Raw genomic sequence first — 19,377 nt, forward strand, 5'->3', positions numbered from 1 at the left:
TCCTATAATCCATGCCCTGAGGCATGTCAAATGCATTCTTCACCACCCTGTCTACCTGTCATCTCACCTCCAGGAACTATTCATTTCTGCTCCAAGGTCCCCCTTTTCCATAACAATCCCCAGTATGGATACTGATTCTCCTTCCAGACAATTCCACCTCTCGAAGAGGCCACTCGCAGATTGGAGGAGCAACGCCTCATATTCTGTCTGATTAGCTTCCTACTCGACTGTATGAACACCGAGTTCTCTAACTTCAGGGAATTTCCTCTCCCCTCCCCATTCTCTCTTTCTCAATTCCCTATTCTGGCTCCCCTCTCACCCTTCTCTTCTCCTCACCTGCCTATCACCTCTCCAGTGCCCCTCCTCCTTCCCATTCTCCTCATGGTCCACTCTCCTCTCTGATCAGATTCTTTCTTCTTCAGCCCTTTACCTCTTCCACCTATCGCCTCCTAGTTTCTCACTTCATCCCCCGTCCCCTCCACCCACTTCATCCCCCTTCTCCTCCACCCACTTCTTTCCCCTTCTGTTCCAGTCCTGGTGAAGGTCTTAGCCAGAAACGTCCACAGTTTATTACTCTCCATTGGAGTATTGCTCTGGATCTCCAGAATATCTTTTGTTCAGTTTATCCTATCTCAGTTTTGAGCAACCCAATTAAACCTGCTATTAAATTCTCTGTTCTCCTATGTAAGTGAGGTCCCCTGGGCAGCACACCATTGACCCCTCTACTCATTCCCATCCAAGAACAAAACACCCTCCAGTCCCACCCACTAGTGCTGCAACACTACCTTGCAAATTCATTCTAGGTTGATTTTCCACCATAATCAGGAAGGTCACTCACTTAGTGCGTACACTGACTTGCCAAGGCCAGGAATGTGGTTTGGATATGCAGCCACCAACAATACGTCCAAAGCATTTCTTGGGTTCAATAACAGGTGTTCCACATTCAGTGAGAACTGAAAATGCAAAAAAAAAAATTACCTCAATCGTACGTCTCGTTACATAGAATATTACAGCACTATACAGACCCTTTGGCCCACGATGTTGTGCTAACATATTATCCTACTCTAACATTTTATCCTTCCCTCATACGCTGCTCTCCATTTTTCTATTTTCCATGTGTCTATCTAGATTGAAAGGCCTAGATAGAGGGGCATGGAGAGGATGTTTCCCATAGTTTAGGACCAGAGTGCACAGCCTCAGAATACAGGGATGTCCCTTTAGAACAGAGATGAGGAGACATTTCTTTAACCAGAAGGCGGTGAATTTGTGGAGTTCTTTGCTACAGGATGGTTGTGGAGGCCAGGTCATTGGGTATATTTAAAGCAGAAGTTGATAGGCTCTTGATTAATGAGAGTGTCAAAGGTCATGGGGAGATGGCAGGAGAATGGAGTTGGGAGGGATAATAAATCAGCCGTGATGAAATGGCAGAGCAGATTTGATGGGCCAAACGGCTTAATTCTGATCCTGTCTTATGGTCAGAGTTCCACACACCCACCATTTTCTGTATAAAACACTTAACTCTGACATCTCCTCTGTACTTTCCTCCAATCACCTTAAAATTGTGCCTCTTTGAATTGGCCACTTCTATCCTGGGAAAAGTTCTCTGTCTGTCCTTGTACACTTCTATCAAGTCACCTCTTATCCTTCTTCACTCCAAAGAGAACAGCCTAGATCACTCAGCCTATTCTCATAAGATATGCTGTCCAATCCAGGCAGGATCCTAGTAAATCTCTTCTGGACCCTCTCTAATAATGAGGCGACCAGAACTGAACACAATATTCCAAGTGTGCTTTAACTTATGTTCCACTTTTCTACTTTATTACTGTTTTAAGGCACTTGGTGTGAACTTGATCTGATGCAATATGATTGGATTCAGTCCGCATCGCCCCCTTCCATGACTGGGGGACAGAAAAACTCATCCTTAAAGCAGCTTCCCTCTCCCTTACTTGTGGTGCTGTACGTTAGTGCACATTGGGACATCTCTGTCAGCTACAAAATGTTTCCCTTGCCTTTGAGTGTTAGGGTTGAGCTGCTCCAAACAGGGCATTCAAAGGAGTGCAGGAAGAGCAGGATCCCATGCTTTAGCCGGCTCTGCTATTCATCAAGATGGCTGCTCAGTGAGCTAACTTGTACTTTTACTCAAAACTCTCAAGAACTTAGAACAAAACAACATATCAATCTCAGCAATAAATATAGCACAGAAACAAATTGTCTTTACAGAGAAGAGTACCAAGCTTAAAGCAGACTTTGCATCCAAACTGTTTCTCAACTGGGTCCACGTGTGGCCGACAAGTTCTTGCTCCATTCCCACACTCCACAATTTAATATTGACATTATCCTCTCAGTGCTTCAGTCCAGAGGAGGGATCTCGACCCAAAACACAGTCCATTGTTCATTTCTCTCCACCAATGCTACCTGACTTGCTGAGTACCTTACTTCCCAATATCATTGGGAAGGTCATGCTCGTTGGAGCCAGGGGTTTACCAGCAGCAGATAACATATCTGCCTGCCCCATTATGCCTCTATTGCATCCCCTACCTCTGTATCTTCTGTAGTACAACCACTCTACCTCCTGTATCACACCCCTAAGCTCTGTATCCTCAGTATACGGCCTCTACTTCTGTAGTACAACCCCTCTACCTCCTGTATCACACCCCCAAGCCCTGTATCCTCTGTATAGAACCTCTACCTCTGTAGTACAACCCCTCTACCTCCTGTATCAAGGAGACATCATTTAGTTGATATTCCGCCTTGCTGCTTTAAAAATCACTTGTAGACTGGGGCAAAGTGCAGTAGTCAATTAGCCTACCAACCCACACATCCTCCAGATGTGGAAGGAATCTCGAATGCCCAAGGAGAACCCACAGGGAAAACATGCAAACAATGCAATCCATTTAGCTGCCAACTCTACAACAGATTAGATTAGATTATGAGGACACGCAGTCCTCTTTTATTATCATTTAGTAATGCATGCAATACTAAATTAGCCAATCAATGCAAGTAATTAACCTACCATGCAACCAATTAACCCATGCCACCCAATGTAAACAAATTTACCTACCTACCAAAGATGAAGATCTACCAATCATCTAAACAATGCTGAAAATTAAACTACTAACCAAATGATTGACCTGCCTACTGGCATATGTGGAAGGCATCTACATTGCCCAAGGAAAACCCATAGTGTAAGCATGCAGACTCCACACAGGCAGCACCAGAGATCAGCACTGAACCTGAGACTCTGGAGCTCGGAGGCAGCAGCATCCTTCCTGCACCTTTTCCTACCTCTTTTCTCCTTCTCATCACCTATAATCACTTCTACTCATTAGGCTTTTAGTCACAGATTCCCAGCATGACAGTTGTCCAGCCTCCTTGTCTGCTGCTGCCTCGGGGCTAGGAATGGACAAAGAATATTCAACATGCCCTGTTGTGGGATGCTCACGTTACCGCCAAAATGCCAAACCTAACCCCAGCCACTGTAGCTTTCAATAGGCGAGAATAGAGAGCGCTTGACTAAACAGAAGGCAAGCAGTAGGTCAGGCAGCACGACGTGCAGGGAGACAAAGTCAACATTTCATTTTCAGGATTCTTTATTGGAACAGGTGAAGTTTTTGACAATTTTGACTCCACTACTTAAAGAACCTTGTCAGCAATGATGAAAGTCCCTTGAACTTAAATCTAGGCTTGCTTCCCAATTTGACGAGCATTTTCAGCATCTTATGGATTTTGTATGTGCAGTTTTTTTTCTCCAAGTACATAATGTTTATTTGTTAATAACCAGAGCTTCTGCTCACAGAAGTACAGTTATCAAGGTAGAATTTATATCCATTGGTGATTACAGGAAACATTATCATGGACACCAGCTATTTGAAATGATCCTGACCAATTCCATCATGGCCTGATGAGCCAATGCAGACGTTCAGGAATGTAAGAAGCAGCAGAAGGTAGCGGACTCATCCCAATACATCATGGGCACATTGCTCTCCACTAGCGGGAGACTCTGCCAAGAAGACAACATCTATCATCAAAAATCCCCACCACCTGGGCCATGCCATCTTCTTACAGCCACCATCAAGCAGGAGGTAAAGTCCCACACCACCAAGCTCAAGAATAGCTGCTTCACTTCAACCATTCGGTTCCTGGACCAAGCAGTAAAACCTGAGACATTACCTCAGTAGAACCAGATCATGACCACTTTGCACTACAACGGACTTTGATTTGATTTTCAAGTTTATTGTGGCTGGAACAGAGTGCGCAAGATCAGAGTCCTGGTTTGAACCACTCACAAGATCCTGGAGGAGAGACATCAAGCGGTACTAATCACTGCCTGAGAGAGAAGTAAAGAATAGCAGCAGCACCACTTGCAGATCCAGCACAGTTTTCATGTCCTTATTGTGCACGATTATGTCGCTGACAACGTGGACTCAGGGGCCCCCTTCGAACACACAACAGAACTGCGCAAATCGAACTATCATCATCAGACACTGTATAACAGATACAACCCGTCATAACCACAAGTTGACATAAGGTCCATGTACGACATCCAGTTAAACATACAGCAATACTACTGCTTCTGCCGTTGTGATAACTAATGTGTACGGGGTGGTAGCAGGGTGTTGAGAAGTCTCACAGCTTGGGCGAAGGAGCCGTTACCCAGCCTGACAGGCCCTTTTTTCATACTGCCGTACCTTCTGCCCGATGGCAGGAAGTCAAAGGTTGTGGGACGGATGGCTATACTGTTACAAATAGGTTTTTCATTTCACCTGTGCAGACAGATACTTGCATGTTTGACAGTAAACTCAAGTTGACTTCATTGAGGATAGTGGAGATACGCAATCAGGGTTACTGACGGCCCTTTGTGCTAGACATACAGAGATAGCACAGCAATGCAACTTACCACATCGTGGAATATTATCACAATAGTCGTATCGCTTATCTGGATCTGTTGTGTAACACCATGGGCCTCTGAGATCCCCGTCTGGATTTCGGCAATACTGTATTTAAACAGAAGCATTTTAGACCAGCAGTAACAAAAGCTTGATATTAACAGAATAATATATAAGTACGGTAACAATGTTATATAATGAATTTGGCTGCTGAACCACGTGAAGAGATAGTGGGGCAACATGGTAGCTTAGCGGTTAGATTAATGCTATTTCAGCTCCAGCAACCCAAGTTCAATTCCTGCTGCTGTCTGTAAGGAGTTCGTACGTTCTCTCTGTGACATATTATGCTAATTGCCAATTTTTAAGGCAAGGGGATTTGCAAAAAGCAGGAATTAAAGAAGCACCTCTTGGAAATATTTCTCCAAGTCAGTCATGGATTCTGCCAAGGTGTACACTCATAGTTGTACAGGTATTGGAAATGTAATGACACAACACTGGCCTTCACAGTTAGCTGCCTCTGGTCATCCAGTTTGCAGCTGAAGCACATGACCTCTCATTGGTGGTCAGCTGAAGCACATGATCTCTCATTGGTGGTCAGCTGAAGCACATGACCTCTCATTGGTGGTCAGCTGAAGCACGTGGTCTCTCATTGGTGGGCAACTGAAGCACAAGGTCTCTCATTGGTGGTCAACTGAAGCACACAATCTCTCATTGGTGGTCAACTGAAGCACAAGGTCTCTCATTGGTGGTCAACTGAAGCACAGGGTCTCTCATTGGTGGTCAACTGAAGCACAGGGTCTCTCATTGGTGGTCAGCTGAAGTACACGTTCTCTCATTGGTGGCTCAGTCCCAACCAACATGATGAGGGAAGGAAGAGTTGAAGGGAGAAGGAACTGGGTGAGGTCAGAGACAGCTTAGGGGACAAGGATGTCTATCACTGCACAGGTAACCATAAGACATCGGAGCAGAATTAGGCCAGTTGGCCCATTGAGTCTGCTCCGCCATTCCATCATGGCTGATTTATCATCCCCCTCAACTGCACTCTCCTGCCTTCTCGCCATAACCTTTGACACCCTTACTAATCAAGAACCTATCAACCTTCAAATATACCCAGTGACTTGGCCTCTACAGGCAATAAGTTCCTTCTGGCTGAAGAAATTCTTACCTATCTCTGTTCTAAAGTGACTTCTTTATATTCTGAGGCTGTGCCCTCTGGTTCTAGACCCCCACTATAGGAAACATCTTCTCCAATCTATCTAAGCCTTTCAATATTCGATAGGTTCCAATGAGATTCCTCCTCATTCTTCTAAACTCCGGCAAGTACAGGCCCAGGGGGAGCAAATGCTCCTTACATATTAATCCTTTCATGGTTGTAAAAGAAGCATTAGTGTTTCCGCCTGTGTGAATGAAAAGAGCAGAAGCATGCAGTGAATGGCCAGGGCTCTTACTCCTTTGCCACATCCAGCCATTGACAGGAACTTGATATAACACAGGACACAAAATGAAAGAGGGAAAGCGTGAAAAGTGACGTGAAGTAGGATTTCAATACATTGTGCTGGTGCTCAGCTTGCAAGGATGGCTTGCATACCCTCAGTTTCCCCCTCCTGCTTTATAAGCGAGACCATTCAGCCCCTCTAATAAGGGACTGGGACAGTATGGAACCAGCGATGTAGATTCGCTGCATTGTTGTGCCACCCCAGCCCGGGACCCCTGCTCAACTCACGTTTCTTTCCAGTCCCGCTTTAGGGTGGGAGTCAGGGGTGTAGACTCTGTGGAAGTGGGGGGTCATCGATGACCAGTTTTGGCAAGTCCGGCCACTTGACGTGGTCGAGCGGGTCCCACGATATGTCTCTCCGTTGCTGATCATACAATCTGACAAAACATAATTAAAATTTGGAGGGGGGAGGACAAAGTGAGTTCTATGTTTGTATGATCTCTGAGACAAGGTGTTGGGGGGGGTCTTAATGAACTGAGAAGGAAGAAGGTATCAACAACTCATTGAGTCAAAGCACAGAAATAGGCTCTTTGGCCCAACTCTGCTGTACTAATCATAATGGCTACCTATCTCTTTTAATTTTCACCCTGAAATTTGGCTTGAATGTGTGGTTACTCCACTGGAGTCCAAATGAGTTTCTCATCAACAGCTCATGGGTGGGGAGGCCCCAGAATTATTGTGCTCCCCAGACAACCCATGTGAGCCAATGGGAATGCTCGACAGAGGTCACATGCCCTTTCAGTTAGGGAAGGGTCACTCAACATAGATACAGCCCCCATGAGTCAGTGGTGATCATTGAGAAACCATCCGCTCTAAGCCCATTTCACTTCTCTCCATATTGTGTCATCATTATTATTATGTGCTGTGTTGTATGAGTGGTCAGTCATGGTCTTATGACCATGATTGTCCTTGGCAAATTTTTCTACAGAAGTGGTTTGCCATTGTCTTCTTCTGGGCAGTGCCTTTATAAGATGAGTGACCCCAGAGTTGTCTGGTTGGTATCAGTGGTCGCATAACCAGGATTTGTGATCTGCACCAGCTGCTCATATGACCATCCACCACCTGCTCTCATGGCTTTATATGACCCTGATCAGGGGGCTAAGCAGGTGCTACACATTGCCCAAGAGTGACCTGCAGACTAGCAGAGGAAAGGAATGCCTTACACCTCCTTCCGTAGAGACGTGGCTCCACCCCCTTCACACCCTATTACCAAAAGGAGAAGATAGATCATAAACCAATATTGACAGTCAGATCTACCAGCATGGGAAAGGCATCAATTATATCCCTTGAATGCACAGCCATTGCATACCCCAGAAGGTAGACCCTGGGAACACTTGTGGTGTGTTGCAAACTGCTGATGGAGTTTGTACTGCACTGATCATATCACTGCCTCAGAGGTAGGTTTCACCTCTGCCTGAGGGCAAATCCTGTTCATTTTACACTCAGTGACTACACCTGTACACCTACTTATTATTGCAAATTCCTAATCAGCCAAACATGAGGGAGCAATTCAATGTATAAAAGCATGCAGCCACAGTTGAGAGGTTCAGTTGTTGTTCAAACCAAACGTCGGAATGGGGAAGAAATGTGATCTAAGTGACTTTGACCGTGGAATGATTGTTGGTGCCGGAAGGGGTGGTTTGAGTATCTCAGAAACTGCTGATCTCAGTTAAGATTGAAGATCGTCTAATGTCATTTCCTGTAGACAAGTGTAAGGAGAAAGAAATAATTGTTACTCCGGATCCGATGCTGCACAGAATAAAACACAAAAGATCAAGAACACAATAACGAAAAAGGACAGGATAAATATAGATACATAAGACAGCTTATACAAGTATTCATAGATTGATTGTGAGCCCATAAAGTGACGCTGTGCTGTACATAAGGTGACTGACAGGAGGTGTTGATCAGCCTCACTGCTTGGGGAAGGTAACTGTTTCTGAGTCTGGTGGTCCTGGCGTGGATGCTACATAGCCTTCTCCCTGACAGGAGTGGGACAGACAGTTCATGAGCAGGGTGTGTGGATTCCTTCATGACGTTGCTGGCCCTTTTCCAAACCCTTCTCTACATGTGTCCTCGAGAGTGGGTAGGCTGGTGACAGTGATGTGTTGGGCGGCTTTGACCACCCGTTCTCGAGCCCTCCTGCCATGCCGTCGTGTGTGAGCAGAGTGTACAGCAGTGGGCTCAGCCATCAGTCCTGGGGGCGGGGGGGCACCCGTGTTGGGGATGATGTGGAGGGAGGAGCGGTTGTTCACCCTGCCTGAGGTCTGTTGGTTAGGAAGTCCAACACCCAGTTACACAGTGGTGTATTTAGACTAAGGAGAAGGAATTCAAAGAAAGATTACAGTGTTTTTTGGTCTGGGGCTGTGAAATGCAAAACCTTTTGCAATAAAAAACCAGGGAGTAGGTTAGGACTTTATTCCTTGGAGCATAGGAGAATGAGGAGAGATACAAAATTATAAGGGGTATCAATGCAAGCAGACTTTTTTCCACAAAAGCTGGGTAAAGCTAGGACCAATAGGTTAAAGGTGAAAGGTGAAATATTTAAGAGAAACCTGATGGGGAATGTCTTCACTCAGACGGTGGTGCGAGTGTGGAATGAGCTTGCAGCTGAAGTGGAGGATGCGAGTTTGATTTAACGTTTAAGAAAAATTGGGATGAGTCCATGAGTACAGGTGCAAGTCAATGGGACGAGGCAGAATTACAGTTCGGCACAGATGGGAAGGGCCTGTTTGAGTGCTACACTGTTCTGTGGCTCTATGCTGGAAACCCTCAGCACACCAGTCAGCATCCAGGGAAAAGAGAAACAAATTTAATAGCTCAATAATCTGTGGGCACAGAAACAGAATTAATGCTTCCCATTAATAATTTGTCTTTCCTTTTCCATAAATATGATCTACCTAGTATTTCAAAGCTTTCTGTTTTGATTTCAGGTTTCCACACTGGACACTAGGATAAGACGTTACATTAAGTTACCGTCTGAGGTGGCGGGGACCTGCTCTGCCTCTGCTGTGGGAGCTACAGGGACAGGTTTTACTTCAGGCCGTTGAGATTCCGGGGTCTCGCATTTGGAAATCCTGCAGTATTCCCACCGGACGAGCGGATCAGTTGTGTAGCACCAAGGTGCCTCGTCATTGTCAGGGTTTCGGCAAAAATTGTTAACCAGCCCCCTGCGGATTGAAAGTAGAAAGAAATCAGCAGCCTCTCAGGGCTGAGTATCTGTACAGTCTGAGCCTACTTGGAGAGAGATGTTAACGTATTTAATGGTTCAGTAGTATTTGAGTCATATTGTAAGTATATTGTTTGATTAAGCATTTTTGTTCATCCAATACGTGTGGCATACGTCATGACACTAACACGTGATATGTGCGCGACTTGCTTAGATTCGTATCTCTTGGTTCGCTTGTTTTCCTTTGAATTAGTTTAATGTGGGTGGCCTAAGTATGGACATGTACTGACTATAATGGAAACGTATGTAAAGGATGGAAAGTTATTGAATGGTTTATTGTATATAGTTTTATTTTTGAATAAAGTATATTTTGAAATAAAAAAAAGTTTAATGTTTTGAAGTTACAAAACATAAAAGGATCGGTTCTGGGACCTCTACCTTTTGTGATTTTTTATTAACGATCTGGATGTTGGGGTGGAAGGGTGGGTTGGCAAGATTGCAGATGACACAAAGGTTGCTGGTGTTGTAGATAGTGTAGAGGATTGTCGAAGATTGCAGAGAGACATTGCTAGGATGCAGAAGTGGGCTGAGAAGTGGCAGATGGAATTCAACCCAGAGAAGTGTGAGGTGGTACACTTTGGAAGGACAAACTCCAAGGCAGAGTACAAAGTAAATGGCAGGATACTTGGTAGTGTGGACAAGCAAAGGGATCTGGGGTATATGTCCACAGATCCCTGAAAGCTGCCTCACAGGTAGATAGGGTAGTTAAGAAAGCTTATGGGGCGTTAGCTTTCGTAAGTCGAGGGACAGAGTTTAAGTGTCACGAGGTAATGATGCAGCTCTATAAAACTCTGGTTAGGCCACACTTGGAGTACTGTGTCCAGTTCTAGTCACCTCACTATAGGAAGGATGTGGAAGCATTGAAAAGGGTACAGAGGAGATTTACCAGGATGCTGTCTGGTTTAGAGAGTATGCATTATGATCAGAGATTAAGGGAGCTAGGGCTTTACTCTTTGGAGAGAAGGAGGATGAGAGGAGACATGATAGAGGTATACAAGATATTAAGAGGAATAGATATAGTGGACAGCCAGCACCTCTTTCCCAGGGCACCACTGCTCAATACAAGAGGACATGGCTTTAAGGTAAAGGGTGGGAAGTTCAAGGGGAATATTAGAGGAAGGTTTTTTACTCAGAGAGTGGTTGGTGTGTGGAATGCATTGCCTGAGGCAGATACACTCGTGAAATTTAAGAGACTACTAGACAGGTATTTGGAGGAATTTAAGGTGGGGGGTTATATGGGAGGCAGGGTTTAAGGGTCAGCACAACATTGTGGGCTGAAGGGCCTGTACTGTGCTGTATTGTTCTTTGTTCTTTCTTTGAGACTTGTCTGTAATTCAGACTTTGTGTATTTAACCTGAAAGTGACATAGATGTGATGCACTAATGCTGTTATGTTATTTTTGTCTGTTGTGTTGTGTAAGCTATAATGTTAAAGCTTTTGTAATCCATGATCAGCATGTTTGTAATGTTCTGTCAATGGACCATATCCTCAGCAGCTGCCCAGAAGCCCTGGGAAAAGGCCGCTGGCACTGGTGCCATGATCAGGTGCTGAAGGCAGTCACCTCGGCCATTAACAACAGCAGGCACCTCCACCAACCCAGAAAGCCCATAGCCTTTGTCAAAGCTGGAGACCAACCACAGCCTCAGCCCAGATCACCGGCAGGCTTGCTCGCCACCACATCTGACTGGCAACTGAAAGTCAATCTTGGCAAGCAATTAAAGATCCCTGACTTCATTGTATCATCATCACTGAGACCTGACATGGTCATTCTGTCAGAAACCTTGGCATAGGTGGTCACGGTAGAGCGGACAGTTCCTTGGGAAGACCGGATTGAGGAGGTTCAAAGTGTAAGAAAGCCAAGTACCAGGAGCTGGTAGAGCAGTGCCAGCGACAGGGCTTGGAGGGCACGATGTGAGTCTGTAGAGGTGGGGTGTAGAGGTTTTGCTGGCTGCTTGCCCTGCAGAACCTACTCTCTCCTTACAATTACGAGAGTGGCAAAGAAAAGAGCCATCAGATCTGTCACAGAAACGCTGAGTGAGCCTCCAGATGGCTGAGGATCAAGAGGTGTGACCCATGGACCAATGTTACTAGGACACAAGCCCGGGCCTGATCAACCCAGGCTGGGAGAGAGTGTCTGGTGTTGAAAGAGCCAAAACACCTGATTTCCCCAGGTTACATCACTGATAGTGTATCCCAGAGCTTCCTGGGATGCATCTCAGCATCTAGCTGCTGCTGCTGCAAGAAGGCAATTTTCATGGCATTTACGCCCATAAACTTGATCTGCAGTCTATCTGAAGGCACTCTTGAAGAGGTGTAAGAAAGGCATTTTCAGGGTTTAAGACCAGCGACAAGGAAACACTGATGAAGTAGAACTGTGAATGTTGTCTACGTGGATTTTAATAAGGCATTTGACAAGGTTCCACATGGGAGCCTCAGCCAGATTCATGGAAATCTGGCCATTTAGATTCAGAAATCTATAGAACATCCATAGAATATATAGGATAGTGGTCAGCAGGACAGCACAGTGCCTGTAAAAAGTATTCACCCCCTGAAAAGTTTCATCTTTTATTGTTTGACAACATTGAATCACAGTGGACGTAATTTGGCTTTTTTGACACTGGTCAACAGAAAAATACTCTTTCTTGTCAAAGTGAAAACAGATCTCTACAAAGTGATCTAAATTAATTACAAATATAAGACATAAAATAATTGATTGCATAATTATTCATCCTCTTCGAGTCAGTATTTAGTTGATGGGTCTTTGGCAGCAATTACAGCCTTGAATCTGTGTGGGCATCTGGAACTTTTCCCCATTCTTCTTTACAAAACTGCTCGAGCTCTGTCAGATTGCAGGGGAATCGTGAGTAAACAGCTCTTTTCAAGTCCAACCACAAATTCTCAGTTGGTTTGAGGTCTGGTCTCTGACTTGGCTACTCCAGGATATTAGCTTTGTTGTTTTTAAGCCATTCCTGAGTATCTTTGGCTTTGTACTTGGGGTCGTTGTCTCGCTGGAAAACTAATCTTCTCCCAAGTTGCAGTTCTCTTGCAGACTGCATCAGGTTTTCCTTCAGGATTTCCCTGTATTTTGCTGCATTCATTTTACACTCTACCTTCCAGGGCCTGCTGCAGTGATGCATCCCCACAGCCTGATGCAGCCACCGTCATGGTAGGCACGGTGTGTTTTTGATGATGTGTGGTGTTTGACTTACGCCAAACATAACATTTAGTCTGATGACTAAAAGGCTCAATTTTGTTTTCATCAGACAATAGAACCTTCTTTCAGCTGACTTCAGAGTCTCCACATGCCTTCAAGCAAACTCTCGCCGAGATTTCATGTGACTTTTTTTTTCAACAGTGGCTTTCTCTTTGCCACACTCCCGTAAAGCTGTGACTGGTGAAGCACCCGGGCAACAGTTGTATGCGCATTCTCTCCCATCTCAGCCACTGAAGCTTGTAACTCCTCCAGAGTTGTCATAGGTCTCTTGGTGGCCTCCCTCACTCGTCCCCTTCTTGCACGGTCACTCAGTTTTTGAGGACAGCCTGCTCTAGGCAGATTTACAACTGTGCCCTATTCTTTCCATTTCTTGATGATTAAGTAACTGTACTCCAAGAGGTATTCAGTGACCTAGAAATTTTCTTGTATCCATGTCCTGACTTCAATAACCTTTTTGTGAAGTTGCTTGGAGTGTTATTTTGTCTTTGTGGTGTAATTTTTGCCAGGATACTGATTCACAATCAACTGGACCTTCCATATGCAGGTGTATTTTACTACAATCTATTGAAACACCTTGACTGCACAGAATGATCTCCTTTTAACTAATTATTTGACTTCTAAAGCCAATTGGCTGGGTACCAGTGATAATTTGGTGTGTCATATTGAATGGGGTGAGTACTTATACAATCAATTATTTTGTGTTTTAGATTTGTAATTAACTTAGATCACTTTGTAGAGACCTGTTTTCACTTTGACACAAAAGAGTCTTTTCAAGCCTGATGAAATCTGCTGTGATTTCAATGTTGTAGAACAATAAAACATGAGAACTTCTGAGAGAAGATGGGTGAAGATGGGGGGAGGGGAAGGAGTACAAGCTGGCAGGTGATAGGTGACCCCAGATGAGGGGTAAGGTGGGTGGGTGGGTGGGTGGATGGGGGAGGGAGGATGAAATGAGAAGCTGGGAGATGATTGGTGGAAGAGGTGAAGTACTGAAGAAGAAGGAATTCAATAGGAGAGGAGAGTGGATCATGGAAGAATGGACAAGAGGAGGGGCATCAGAGGGTGGTGAGGAGAAAAGAGGGGAGCCAGAATGGGGAATGGAAAAAGGGAGAAGGGGAGGGGGGAAGAAATTACCAGAAGTTAGAGGAACTGATGTTTATGCTGACAGGTTGGAGGCTACCCAAACGTAATATGGTGTGAAATGTCCTGAGAATGCTTTTAAATTCTATACTTACTGAACCTAAGAGTCTGGAATAATTTAAATGTTTCTGTATTACGTACGCTTCAGGGAAATTCCTCGGTGTTTTTTCATGTCTGTGTGGTCTCATTGACGCCCATTCCTGGCATCGTTTCCCTGTCAATGTCACAGCAGTAGTTCCACGGTAGTCAAACCCGTTATCAACATAGCAGTCAGTGGGTCCACCTTCATGAACTGACACTAAAAATAAACAGCAAAATCTTGGGAACATTCTGATCCGAGCATTGACTTTCCATTGCCAGTGTCCTCTACCGCCATGATGAGGCCACTCTCAGGCTGGAGGAGCAACACCTTTTATTCCCGCACGGTAACCTCTAAACTGACGGCATGAATATCGATATCTCTACCTTCAGGCAATTTCTTCCCCTTTCCCCTCCTCTCTTTTACCATTCCCTATTCTGGCTCCCCTCTTACCCTTTCTCTTCTCCTCACCTGCCCATCACCTCGCTCCTGGTGCCCCTCCTTCCCTTTCTCCCATGGTCCATTCTCCACTCCTAGCAGATTCCTTCTTCTCCAGCCCTTCATCTTTTCCAATTATCACCTCTAAGCTCTCATTTCATCACCGCTCCCCCACCCACTCAACTTCTCCCTCACCTGGTATCACCTGCTTGTACTTCCTTTATCCCCACTTTCTTATTCTGGTCACTTCCCCCTTCCTTTCCAGTCCTGAAGTAAGGTCTCAGGCTGAAACGTCAACTGTTTCTTCCTTTCCAGCTTGACCTGCTGGATTCCTCCAGCATTTTGTGTGTGTTACTCCGGATTTCCAGCATCTGCAGAATCTCATGTGTCCCAGTTTTAATTTACTGGCTTCACAAGGTAACTTATTGAAAATGATGATTATCCATAAACAGATAGAAAATCTATGGTTTACTATTTTTAATCAGTTATTAATTTATTTCCAAACTCTGTTGCTGGGAGTATCTATTGCCAATGCACTGCCAATTGCAGATAAGGGAAATCCCCCCATAGATACAGCAAGAAGAGAGGGGTGGCTGGGAGGGGCCCTGGTAAATATTAGCTATTTTGCATGGTCTTAATTTGTTGATGTTTCTTTAATTATTTAAAGGGTATTTTTGAAGTTTAGCTTTTTTTCTAACCTTTACAGACCTTTAAAAACATTCACTGATTATGTTCCAAGTTCTAAAGGACACTCGGAAAAATTCTAGGTCTGAGACAAATTTGACAGCTGGCTAAATTTGGAGATGCTTAACTGAATTTTTCTTACTTTGTGGGTCCAGAACTATTCAGCAGGTGAGGTAGCATCCAAACAGGACTGTGGTTAATGTCTCAGACTGGTTTCAAAAATGAAATGGATACTTCTTTTAAAAGGGACAGTTGTGGGCTAGGAGGGATGGGGACTATTTGAAGAGCTCTTTGCACAAGAAGGATGGGCTACTGTTCAGCTGAACTGCTGTTTTCTTGGGCAGGTGAAGATGTTATCTGGGGGATGGGGAACTCTGTTGTGAGATTCCTAGAGAGGCTAAACTGTAAAGGGATGGATGTGAGACTCCCTCCCCCCACCCTGTCTACCAAAGGACATGGAGGCTGAATTGGCAACTGGGAGCTGGTGAGAAGGAGTTATCATGGTCATGTTGGGGTAGGGAGAAGCAGGGGGCATGCATATTCCCATCCAGATGCACAAATAATCAAAGCAACAAGAAGCTTCATTATCTCTGGGTGGCATCTGGGGAAAATAATAATATCTGCAAAGATGTGAGAAAACAGCACCATCCTAGATCCACCCAGCGGCAACGGTTGACTCAAACTGCATCAATGACCAATGTAGAGAGCTACCTACTTCAGATCCCTGTGGAGAGAGTCAGGGCGGGAACTGGGAAAGAGTTATAGAGAACTACAGCACAGAAGCAGAACCTTCAGCCCATCTAATCCCTGCTGAGCTGTTATTCTGACCAGTCCTATTGACCCACACCTAGACCATAGCCCTCCATACCCTTCCCACCCACGTACTCATCCAAACTTCTCTTAAAAGTTCAAATCAAACCCACATCCACCACTTCCTCTGGCAGCTCGATCCACATTCTCACCACCCTCTGAGTGAAGAAGTTGCCCCTCAGGTTCCCTTTAAAATATTTCACCTTTCACCCTTAACCCATGATCTCTAGTTCTAGCCTCACATAACCTCAGCGCAAAAAGCCTGCTTGTGTTTACCTTATCTATGCCCCCTCATCATTTTGTAAACCTCGATCAAATCTTCTTCCTTTCTCAGGATCCGACGATTTCCTCACCTGCTTGCTGAACACCACACTTTGGCACCTGACAGTATTCCCATCGGATGCTTGGGTTGGATGTGTAACACCAGGGCTCCTTCTCGTTGTCTGGGTTCCGGCAGTAGTTAGCCTCCAGTCCTCTGAAATGGACAGAGGAGCAGTGGGTTATCAAAAAGGAGGAACTTCTCCCCCCCGCCCACTCTCCCCCTGATGCTCCCCACATAGGATTTCCCTCTCACGCAATCTAACCTGAATCAGTCAGGCGAGAGATTCAGGGATGGAGTCAGATGACCACTTACTTGCAGGGGTAATTCTCGGGGGTTCTCAAGTGTTTGTGCGGGACTAGAGAGCTCCAGCGTTGACAGGTTTCACCGGAAATGGTTGTTGATACAGTTCCCCGGTAGGTATGGCCCTTGCCCGTGTAACACTCCATCTCTGCTTCGATGGCAGGAGGCTCTTCCTCTGGAGGGTCAGCGGAAGAAACAACAGCACTTGTTATACTACTGAGGGGTTGCGCTCTCATCTGGGTAACATCAGGGGGAGCTGCTCCTACTTTCCCAAGGACAGGGCGGACCAAAAGAACAAAACAACAAACAATCTGGTAGAGGAACTCATCGGGTCGAACAGCATCTCCAGGGATGGAAGGAACTGTGGACATTTCGGGTTGAAACACTGCAACAGCACGGAGACTGTAGAGGGAAGATGGACAGTGTAAAGAGGAGAGGGGGAGTGGTGAGATAGGGTTTGGAGGCAATTGGAGGACTGTGGAGGGATGTAAGATGACAGGAAGGGAGGGGGAGCTGGGAGTCAGTGGCAGGTGGATGACAGAAGGACAAAGGTGGAGTGAGGAGAGTGTGAAGGTGAAAGACGACTGCTGGAGGAAGATGAAAAGCAGGAACACAAAGCCCTACCAGAGTCAGATTCAGATTCAGGTACTGGGTTCAGTTAAGTAAAGGAGGTGAGACTTAAGGGAGCGGTAATAGTAGCGAGGGAATTGGTGGTAATGGGGAAACTATAGAGTCAAAGAGCACTAAAGCACAGAAGCAGGCACTTTGGCTCATTTAGTCTGTGTCAAACTGCTCTTCTGCCCAGTCCCATAACCTGCACCTGGCTCATAGCCTTCCATCCTCTCTCATCCACGGACTTAACTAAATTTCTCTTCAATGTTGCAGCTGAATCTGCATCCACTACTTCCAACGGCAGCTCATTCTACACTCTCACCACCCTCTGAGTGAAAAAGTTCTCCTTCAGGTTCCCCTTAAGTATTGCTCCTTTCACCCTTAACCCATGACCTCTGGTTCTAGTTTCACCCAGCCACAGTGGAAAAAGCCCGCTTGCATTTACCCTATCTATACCCCTCATAGTTTTATATACCTCTATCAGATCTCTCCTCATTCTTCTACGCTCCAGGGAATAAAGTGCTAACCTGTTCAATCTTTCCCTGTAACTCAGGTACTCAAGTCCCAGCAGCACCCTTTTCAATTTTCTCTGCACTCTTTTAATTTTATTGATATCTTTCCTGTAGGTAGGTGACCAGAACTGCACACAATACTCCAAATTTGGCCTCACCAACATCTTACGACTATTTCAACATAACATCCAACTCCTGTACTCAGTACTCTGATTTATGAAGGCCAATGTGTCAAAAGCTCTCTTCATAACTCTATCTACCTGTGATGCCACGTTCAAGGAATTATGGATCTGTTTTCCCGGATCCCTCTGTTCTACCACAGTCTTCAGTGCTCAACTATTGATAGTGCAAACCTGTCCCTGGTTTGTCTTCCCAAAGTGCAATACCTCACATCTGTCTGTATTAAATCCCATCTGCCATTTTCAGCCCATTTTTTTTAGCTGGTCCAGATTCCACTGCAAGCTTTGATAGCCTTCCCCACTATCCACTATGCCCCCAATCTTGGTATCATTGCAAATTTGCTGATCTAGTTTATTACATTACCATCCAGATCTTAAAAACAGATGGCAAATAACAGCACCGATCCCTGCACCACACCGCTAGTCACAGGCCTCCAATCAGTGAGGTAACCATCTACTACCACGCTCTGGCTTCTCCCTCTAAGCCAACATTGAACCCAATTTACCACCTCATCCTAAATGCAATTGATTGAACCTTCTTGGCCAGCCTCCCATGCGGGTCTTTGTCAAAGGCCATGTATAATGTCCACCGCTTTTCCTTCATCAACTTTCCTTGTAGCCTCCTTGAAGCTCTTTATAAGATTGGTTAGACTTGACTTACCATGCAGAAAGCCATGTTGACTATCCCTAGTCAGACCCTATCTCTCCAAATATGTATACATCTTGTCCCTTAGAATTCTGTCCAATAATTTAGCCACGACTAACGTCAGCCTCATTGGCCTTTAATTTCCCGATTTACTCTTGGAGCTTTACTTGAACAGCTGAACTAAACTACCCTCCAGTCCTTTGGCATCTTACCCATGGTTAAGGATTTTAAATACCTCTTCCAAGGTGCCTGCAATTTCTGCATTAGTTTAAGTTCAGGTTTAATTGTCATTTAACCGTACATGAGTACCCGAGAATACAGCCAAATGAAACACGTTACTCCAGGGCCAGGGTGCAAAACGCAGTACCAGCAATGACACACAGCACCAGGCACATAAGATAGCAATCACATATAAGATAGCAGTAAAATACAGTCACCCAATAAAATATAGTCCAAGTCCCTGAGTCCATGAATGTTGTAGCAGACTGCAGTTAAACACAATTCAACTTGTCTTCTGCCAAGCAAACACTAGGGGGCAGCACCGACTCCAGTGTGAACGCCATGTTGGCTTCAACGCCTTCTCCTGGACTGCTGCAAACAGGCGACACTGCTGCTTAAGGCCAACGTCCAAGAGGGTCTTGCAATCACAAGAGAGGCAACAACCTCACCCATCTCTTTTGGCTCCATGCATAGATGATCACGCTGATCTTCAAGTGGACCAGTTTTGTCCCTTGCTATCCCTTTGCCACTTAAAATGTCTGTGGAAGCCCTTGAAATTCTCCTTCACTTTGTCTGCCAGTGCAGCCTTACACTTTTTTAAGCCTTCCTGAT

At 45.2% G+C, this 19,377-nt stretch overlaps 1 protein-coding gene across 3 annotated transcripts in view; it reads right to left on the reverse strand.

The window, feature by feature from the left end:
- Positions 1–19,377, reverse strand: part of plg (plasminogen) — a 110,196-nt gene that overhangs the window by 50,738 nt on the left and 40,081 nt on the right. For all 3 annotated transcript variants that reach the window (XM_063056610.1, XM_063056609.1, XM_063056611.1), the window contains 7 exons: positions 16,610–16,772; positions 16,329–16,450; positions 14,106–14,262; positions 9,358–9,551; positions 6,610–6,758; positions 4,898–4,994; positions 839–953 (listed from right to left, as the gene is read on the reverse strand). In XM_063056610.1, coding sequence (XP_062912680.1) covers positions 839–953; positions 4,898–4,994; positions 6,610–6,758; positions 9,358–9,551; positions 14,106–14,262; positions 16,329–16,450; positions 16,610–16,772 — 997 coding nt within the window. The remainder of the gene's footprint in view (positions 1–838; positions 954–4,897; positions 4,995–6,609; positions 6,759–9,357; positions 9,552–14,105; positions 14,263–16,328; positions 16,451–16,609; positions 16,773–19,377) is intronic.

The sequence above is a fragment of the Mobula hypostoma genome, chromosome 8 (genome assembly GCF_963921235.1).
Source record: "Mobula hypostoma chromosome 8, sMobHyp1.1, whole genome shotgun sequence".
Lineage (NCBI taxonomy): Eukaryota > Metazoa > Chordata > Chondrichthyes > Myliobatiformes > Myliobatidae > Mobula > Mobula hypostoma.